General features: G+C 29.1%; 1 protein-coding gene across 1 annotated transcript; it reads left to right on the top strand.

Moving 5' to 3' along the window:
• Positions 1-617: 617 nt before the first annotated feature.
• On the top strand, positions 618-2,124 carry LOC127121820 (ATP-dependent DNA helicase RRM3-like). Its single transcript, XM_051052256.1, has 2 exons — positions 618-1,446; positions 1,547-2,124. Exons 1-2 carry the CDS (start codon positions 618-620, stop codon positions 2,122-2,124), a joined length of 1,407 nt encoding a protein of 468 aa, XP_050908213.1.
• The last annotated feature ends 7,316 nt before the right edge of the window (positions 2,125-9,440 follow it).

Here is a 9,440-nt window from a genome sequence, read left to right as displayed (position 1 = left end):
TGAGATTACTATTTGTTCACATGTTATTATCAGGCAGCATTAACAGGCCAAGACATGTATGGAGTAAAACATGTCATCTCTTAGCTGATGGAATATTATATGCTCAACAGCGAATTGCAAACAATAGAGGTATTATTTTTTCTATATTGTGAATTTTTATTATATTTATTTGTTTGATTCTTAAAAGTAAATTTGTTTTATAGTTTACACTTATAATTACTATTGTATAAAGGTTTGAGGTTGTCGGATGAAGAGATAATGAATTTAACATTAATTGAGATTGAACGAAATCTTCAAAGGAAGAGCCGAAGTCTAAAGGAATTTGCTGGAATGCCTTATCCAAGTGGATATGTGGTTGAGCAGTTGGGAAATAAGCTCATATACGAAGAGCGGAGTTACAATCCAGCTGAACATTTGCAAGAATACAATAATTTGTTCTTAAATCTTACAGGTAAATATGTTAAATGTTTGTAAGTTTTGTCATAATTTTATAAAGTTAACTTTTAAAGTATGATTTTATCTTACAATTTTTTTAATGTATAATTAATTTATTCACTGCATGTTTGCTATGTATTTTTTTAAAATTAGATGAGCAAAGAGGTGTATTCAAGCGAATAATGGAAGCAGTAAACAATCAACAAGGAGGCGTATTTTTTTTGTATGGATACGGTGGCACAGGGAAAACCTACATGTGGAGAACTCTAGCTTCCTACATAAGATCAAAGAAACAAATTTGTTTAACTGTTGCTTCATCGGGCATAGCTTCACTACTACTTCCAGGAGGTCGAACGGCTCATTCAATGTTCAAGATTCCAATACCTACAATGGAGTCTTCTACATGTAATATCGACAAAGGTAGTGATCGTGCAGAGCTACTAAAAATGGCAAAGTTGATAATTTGGGATGAAGCTCCAATGACACACAGATTTTGTTTTGAAACGTTTGATAAAACCCTTAAAGACATAATGGGGCGTTCCAATTGTTCTGACAAATTATTCGGAGGGAAAGTAATTGTATTTGGTGGAGATTTTCGGCAAATATTACCAGTTGTACCAAGGGGCAGCCGTTCAGATATAATACATTCTACAATAAATTCATCATACATATGGGATCATTGTGTTGTGCTGAAGCTTACAAAGAACATGCGACTCCAACAAGCCGGCAATACTTCAAGTACATCTGAATTAGAATTGTTTTCTAATTGGATATTAAAAGTTGGCGATGGGAAATTGGAAGAACCTAACGATGGTTACACGGATATTCCTATTCCAAATGATTTCTTAATTTCTAACTATGATGATCCACTAGAAGCCATTGTTAGTGAAACATATCCGAATTTTCTTAACAATTACAAGAATCCAGAATTTTTGCAATCAAAAGCTATATTGGCAGGAACAATTGAAACGGTTGACATCATAAATCAATACGTTTTGGGATTCATACCAGGTATGCGTTATCCATTGTAAACATATTTATAGATACATTCATATATTTATATGTACTAACATAGATTTATAATAATAAAATTTCAAAAAATTTCCCAAAGGTGAAGAAAAGGAATATTTAAGTTCAGATTCTGTAGACACTTTTGACGGTGAAGGAAATGAAGCTTTTGATGTTTTGACCCCGGAATTTTTGAATACACTTACAACTTCCGGTCTACCTAACCACAAGATTAAATTGAAGATTGGGACCCCTATTATGTTGCTTCGAAACATTGATCAACCTGAAGGTCTCTGCAATGGAACAAGGCTTATAGTTACAAGATTGGCAAACCACGTTATCGAGGCAAAGATTATATCTGGAAAGAATATTGGAGGGGTTATCTATATTCCAAGAATGGATATGACTCCAACACAATCTTCGTGGCCATTCAAAATGACTAGAAGGCAATTTCCCATAACTATATGTTATGCTATGACAATTAACAAATCTCAAGGTCAGTCATTGGATTATGTTGGATTGTATTTGCCTAGAAGTGTATTTAGTCATGGTCAACTATATATTGCAATATCAAGGGTCAAAAGCAAAAAAGGGCTTAAGATATTAATCCATGACAAGGATAACCATCCATTGAATTCTACAACAAACGTCGTGTTCAAAGAAGTTTTTGAAAACTTATAGAACGTAAGTTTTTCATTAGTTATATTATATCAACAAATGTCGTTGTTTATTATTAGAATTTTATTGAATGAGTTGTATAAAATATACATTATGTTTTAACATTTGTTTATATGGATGTAATTGTTTTTTACAGGGTAATGAATCATCACTTCCTAAAAGGTTGCGGGCAGGTTTTGTATAAACCCAGTTTTTTAAGGACCAAAGAATTGTACGAAGTTAAATCATTTTTGTTGCTGGACTTATTTCTCACAATTTTAACTAAAATTGTGAACCTTTTGTTTCAATATCTTTTGTTGCATTAAACCTTATTGTATCAATTGCAATTAATTTCAACATTTGGTAGTATTCATTACTATATTTTAAAACAAATGAGGTTCTGGTATTTCTTTTACATGGTTTATGTATTTTGGTTAAATAATCATTTATTATGAAGGTTAATATTTGCGCTTTTATACCTCAAATTAGTAACAAATTGAAAAATTTCATCCATTACTAAATAAATATATTTTTATTTCTTATGTCCAAAATCTCAATGATAAATGGAATGTTTATTCATAACATTAACAATGGAATGTTTATTATATATCAATATACCAATAAATTGTAAAAATATTTTTGTATTATATTTTTTGATTATTTCCTTAATATAGTATACAAAAAAATTAAGCAAATTATATTACTATAAATTAATAATGTTTTACTTTATTATGTCCCAAACTGGAAAAATTTATTTGTGGAAATTTTTTGAACCCATTTATTGATCATTTAACATCCATTACATTAAAAAAAAACTTTTATGCAATAAATTTGTGTACGTTGATCCAACCATATATATATATATATATATATATATATATATATATATATATATATATATATATATATATATATATAAACAAAAAATATATTATATTTTAATTTTTTAAAAATAAATTATTGCACTTGCGCGACCCGTGCGAACGCACGGGTCCTTTACTAGTATAAATCATAAAACAAAACATATTTATTTATCAAATGGTTAAGTATTTTCTACGTAACTGGATGAAGTGATTATAATTATCGACTTTGAATAAATGTATAAATTTTTAATATTAGTTTTTACACATTTGAAGTGAAATTAATTATGTGATTTTAATATTTATTTTTTATTTTAATATATATTTATCAAGTGTAAATATTTGTCCGTATTTTTTTAAATTGCATTTCTTTTTATATCAATGACAAATATTTGACACCTATTTTTAAATCATGATAACAACATAGCTAACATTTCCAAAATGATGGTTGAAATTGATTATGGGTATCATTATATTCAATGGACATGGATGTGTTCAATATGAGATTCGAAACATGCAAATGATGTTCTCTGTCTTCGACCATTTTAAGTTAAACATTGTGTTAGCAAGATTCAATAACAAGACTAGCATCAACTTGAGCCATCAATCACAATCTTACTTCTCATTTTTGCCATCTCCATCAATCCAATACTTTATTTTATCAACATTTTAGTAGTATGACTTTACACAATCTTCATATACCGGTCTTTTAATGAAAACTTCAGATTTAATAATATGCACCGTCTTTAAACGAATTCTTCGCAATTGAACATTAAAATAATTTTTTTTAGATTAATCGATCACAAAGTTGAATATCAAATTTTCAAAAATGATATGAATTTGGTTTGGTCTCTATATGATACTCTAAGTACCACAGTCAATATTTTTAATCATATTTTGTATATGATATAAAGACAATAGACAAATATATTCAAACTCATTGTTTTATTCCTTTATTGAAGTTGTTTATGCATTTACCAGAATTGAAATTGAAATGTAAGTGATATTAAAATTTATTTGATTCTCCTTGAGATGCTTATGATGATGACCACATAGCATTTTTGACATATACTCCAAGCACCAAAACCAGCAAGGTTGCCACAAACATGTTCATCAACATCTTCCTTTTCTTAGGCTTTGTGCCACCAAAACCCAATTCATCACACAAACTTATTGTTAACAACGTTAACAGCGGCCATTGTTTCTCACACAAACTGGATCGATACTAAACACGGTGAACTGGTGATAAACTTTTATCACAATCAGAATCGGAGCTTTGATGCCAATTGATGGTGTGAAAAACACAAGAAATGGGGGGGGGGGGTGAAGTGGGTTTTAAACACAAAAGCTTTTTCTCAACTCAAGAGTACCACTTAAATGTTAATAACAAAGAGATAAAACACAAATATTTTTATCCTGGTTCACTTGAAACTCAAAGCTACTCCAGTCCATCCGCCAATGTGATTTTGCCTTATACATAAGGACTTAATCCACTATAATCATCTGATTACAATAATCACAAATAACAACCTTCTTTGTCTTCTCAAGGATCCAATTATATCCTAGTCTCCTTAAGTAAAATCAAACAAACTATTTGAATAATATATTGTATGTTACAAGTCACTTCTAGACAAACATATTATATACAAATGAATTACAAATAAAGAAAAACTGTGTACACAAATTGATAACTTTTCATAAAGAAATAGACTTGTCAAATTGTTGTAGCGCTTCAACTTTTTCTTCAAGTCTCCAAGTCCCACTTAAATAGCATAAGAAAAGAGACTATTGGAGGGCAAAATGGGGATACCAATATAGAGTGGCTGCCCACTGTTGGATAGGTGAAAGGAGTGATACTACGTACTGTCATTCAGTGACATGTGTGATGTATAGTATTGTCCTTGCCCACGATATCAGGTAGTGGAAAGAATATTTGATTTGTACTATGTACTATCTAATCACGTACCCAATTGATCTTATCTTCAAATTCATTGGCTTCTGATGAAAGTTGATGAAGCATGAAATGAAGAAAACATGCAGCTGGATTCAGAAACTTCATAATCTTCAGTCAGAACCTTGACAACGTCAACAGTCTGGCTTGAGAGCTTCAAAATCTTCAATCAAAACCTTGATAACCTCAACGCATGGCTTGAAATCTTCAGAATCTTCAGCTAAGTAACAAAACGTTAGAAGCTTGCCATTCTTCAAAAGCTTGACGATCAGAGTCACGTCCAGAAGCAGAAATGGATAGAACGTTGCAACAACAATATAACGTCTCTTCATAAACTTCTCAGGAGTGAAACAACATAAAAGCAGAAAGAATATTGCAGCAACAACTTGATATTTTTCCGAGCTTCTCATGATTAGCACAAAAGTGGAATTTGGAACAAAATGTTCAGAAACTGATGACGTTGCACGTCATAGAATCAGAATCAAAACTGACTGTTAGAACTACACAATTATAAACCATTAGGGTACCAAAATTTCTCTCACACAAATACAACATTGTTATCATCAAAACTCAAGATATAGATGCAGAACCAAATCTTGGTCTAGCAACAACTTCATTATCTTCTTCATTAAATTCATCTTAATCTTCATTTCTTCTTCTTTGATCTTGACAACATTTAGTTTAAACTTTTCCTCACTTAACTTATGGTTCAGATTAGATATTAATTCCTTGGCTCTTGGTGACATTTCTTCATCAAACTAACTAAAATACTTACATCTCTTATAACCTTGGAGCTGGATTTAGAGAAAAAATTCACGACGTTGGGAATTAAAGCGTTGAAGAATATGAAATTGTTGAAAATGAATAAAAGAAAACAACACTATACCTTATATATATATTCCATAATCGTAAAAATGACGACATGGGTTCAATTCGGTCCAGGAAGTCACCAATGGAGATTCCAATCCACATTTGCACTCTCCCTGAATGTACCGCACAACCTTTCTGTAACTTGACTGTGAGCTTTGTGACATTTAACCGCGATCGGAGAAGATGAAGACGCCCAAAGATTGTTGTGAACCCAAAATTTGAAGTTACCCAACCTTTTTAAGTGAAACCAAATTTAGGATTGGGGAAGATGAATGAAAGCTGAAGAGAACGCAAACAAATGTTACCTCTAATTTATATCTTTTATTTTAATACAACATAATAATTAAAATTGAAAATATTAATTAGTTTAATGTATTTACATTATTAAAAATATTTATCAAATTCTAATTAATAATGAATAGTGACCTGACATTATATTATAATATGTGGCACAAAACAATACTTGCCACGTCACTAAAATCCTGCCTTGTGATGGAAGACCACAAAAGAAAATAAGGAATGTGAATAATGGGGGACCAGAAAACTGTTTTTTTAAAGGGGTGCAAAAAATTAAGAATATTAAAACAGGGGATTAAAAATGCATTTAAGATGAAAATTTATTAAGGCGTAAATCGCACCTATCTCAATCAATAGGTAAACAACAACATTAATCAAAATTTATCCCATTAAATTTGGTCAGTTATATGAATCAACTTTTACAACAACTAGTAAAGGACACGTGCGTTCGCACGGGTCGTGCAAGTGCAATAATTTATTTTAAAAAAATTAAAATATAATATATTTTTTTGTTTATATATATATATATATATATATATATATATATATATATATATATATATATATATATATATATATATATATGGTTGGATCAACGTACACAAATTTATTGCATAAAAGTTTTTTTTAATGTAATGGATGTTAAATGATCAATAAATGGGTTCAAAAAATTTCCACAAATAACTTTTTCCAGTTTGGGACATAATAAAGTAAAACATTATTAATTTATAGTAATATAATTTGCTTAATTTTTTTGTATACTATATTAAGGAAATAATCAAAAAATATAATACAAAAATATTTTTACAATTTATTGATATATTGATATATAATAAACATTCCATTGTTAATGTTATGAATAAACATTCCATTTATCATTGAGATTTTGGACATAAGAAATAAAAATATATTTATTTAGTAATGGATGAAATTTTCCAATCTGTTACTAATTTGAGGTATAAAAGCGCAAATATTAACCTTCATAATAAATGATTATTTAACCAAAATACATAAACCATGTAAAAGAAATACCAGAACCTCATTTGTTTTAAAATATAGTAATGAATACTACCAAATGTTGAAATTAATTGCAATTGATACAGTAAGATTTAATGCAACAAAAGATATTGAAACAAAAGGTTCACAATTTTAGTTAAAATTGTGAGAAATAAGTCCAGCCACAAAAATGATTTAACTTCGTACAATTCTTTGGTCCTTAAAAAACTGGGTTTATACAAAACCTGCCCGCAACCTTTTAGGAAGTGATGATTCAAAACCTGCCCGCAACCTTAAAAAACTACAATAATAACTAATTTGATTTCAGGATATTGATTTCATTTTGGAATGATAAGATTGCAACAACAATAAAATAACGGTAATATTTTTTAGTAGTATAAATAGGTAATTTATTTTATCACATTTTTCACTCACATCTAGTCTAAATTTGACCAATTTATTTTATTTAATTTTAATTTTTTTGTGTACACATTTCATTTGAAAATGAACCTCAATCAACATAACACATGCTCCAATTTTATGCAAAATGATGGAAGTCCTCTTTGTATCCCAAATCAACAAAACACCCCATATTTTGGAAATCCACCTCTTATTCCAAATCCACACCATAATTCAAAATTTCAAAATTCTCTTTTTATCCCAAATCCATAAAATAATTCACCCATTGGAAATTACTCATATCATACATCACCTTACCCAATGAAAAACTCTCTTTTAATGTATTTTGATATATTTGAATCAATTTTTTAATTATATTTTATATAATATATAGTGGGATTTAGTGGGGCCCATTTTCTTAGCCCACTTTAATTATTTACAATCATTTTCTTGTACAACTAAATGTATAAAGAATTGATATTCTTATTGATTTATTATAAATCATGCATAACATTAATTATCTTACGGCTGAATTATTTTAATATTTCACTAACCTAGCCAATAGAAAGGAGGTCGTGGACATAATTATTCATTTCAACCCCCAACTATATTTTGGCAAATAAATAATTTAAATATGTTGAGTTATAATACTATATATGATGACGTGAGATTGGTAAAAAGTATAGTTGCATGCTTAACTTAATCATTTCAAACAAACAATGTAGATTTTCCATTACCAATCAAAAGACAATTCACTGTATATGATAATTATACCTTGTTTTTTTTATAAATCCTTAATTCAGTTGAATGCAAGATTCAAACATTGCTCCAACATTTCTGAACTACCTGCAATTTTAACATATGTATTAGACTTTGAAAAAAATTGTAAAAAAATGTGTTTCTATGTGTTTTCTATAATTAGTTTTGAAGGATTTCATAATAAATTTTTATGTAATTGTTTTTTTAATTTCTAACACCATTAGGCATGCTGAAACCAAACATGACATGCAATAATCTATTTATAATTTAGTCGTATACACATATTTCATAAGATGACAACGTATTTTGTTATCAATCTAAAATACTTATTAACATTTGAAGATATGATACTCATATAAATTTTGTAGTTGAAAGAACACACAAAACACAATGTTCAACATAACAACATAGGATTTTGAATAATTTCACACACATGAATTAAATACTCATTATCATCCTTTAAACCATACATGAAATATAAATGTCAATTGTAATCCCACAAAATAAACACTTCAAAAAAGTAACACATCCTACAACCAAAACATATCATGTTCTTAACAACTTCATACTTAAACTCATTCTGGTGCTAAAAAGTTCATAAATATATTTCAATATCAAATTTCCGAAAATTCTAATTAAGAAGATGGTTCTATCTTTAATTTCTTGGATGGTTTGGTGCCTGATAATTGCGTAGCGCCAGACGCTTCAAAATCAACTTCTTCACCCTTGTCAGCAATTACAACATCCTTAGCCGGAGTCATTAGAATGATTGATTCTGGATCATTTTCACCAGATGCAGATAATGTTTGCTTGCAATATAAAAAATTAATTGTCAGATATAAAATGAATTATAATAATACAATATTTATCATAGAAAATTATTATGTTAACAAATGAAGATACTTATTGCGGAAGTTTCCAAATTTTCTTTGTTAGGGACCAACTTTGCATATTCAGTTTTAGACTGATTCTGCACATTGAAACATCGAATATTTATTATACTTGTTAAATGTTTAAATAATACATGAATTAAGTGAATATTATACGTCTTCTACTATGTAGTCATTTTCAATCTCTTTAACAAAGGCTTCATCATCACAAAGCTTCCAAACAGACGCTTGGGAAAACGTTGGCTGCACCTTAACTCTAAAAGCCATTTTCTTATTCAACAGCATTTCAAGCTCATCAGGATAAACCATTGGATCATC

The sequence above is a fragment of the Lathyrus oleraceus genome, chromosome 2 (genome assembly GCF_024323335.1).
Source record: "Lathyrus oleraceus cultivar Zhongwan6 chromosome 2, CAAS_Psat_ZW6_1.0, whole genome shotgun sequence".
Taxonomy (NCBI): domain Eukaryota; kingdom Viridiplantae; phylum Streptophyta; class Magnoliopsida; order Fabales; family Fabaceae; genus Lathyrus; species Lathyrus oleraceus.
The sequence above is the reverse complement of the archived record's forward strand: the minus strand, read 5'-3'. Positions and strand labels throughout refer to the sequence as shown.

Excerpts from the sequence above, each read along its gene's own strand:
- LOC127121820 (XM_051052256.1), top strand. The coding sequence starts at position 618 with ATGGAAGCAGTAAACAATCAACAAGGAGGCGTATTTTTTTTGTATGGA. Across the intron at positions 1,447-1,546 it reads CGTTTTGGGATTCATACCAG|GTGAAGAAAAGGAATATTTA; the intron begins GTATGCGTTATC and ends AATTTCCCAAAG.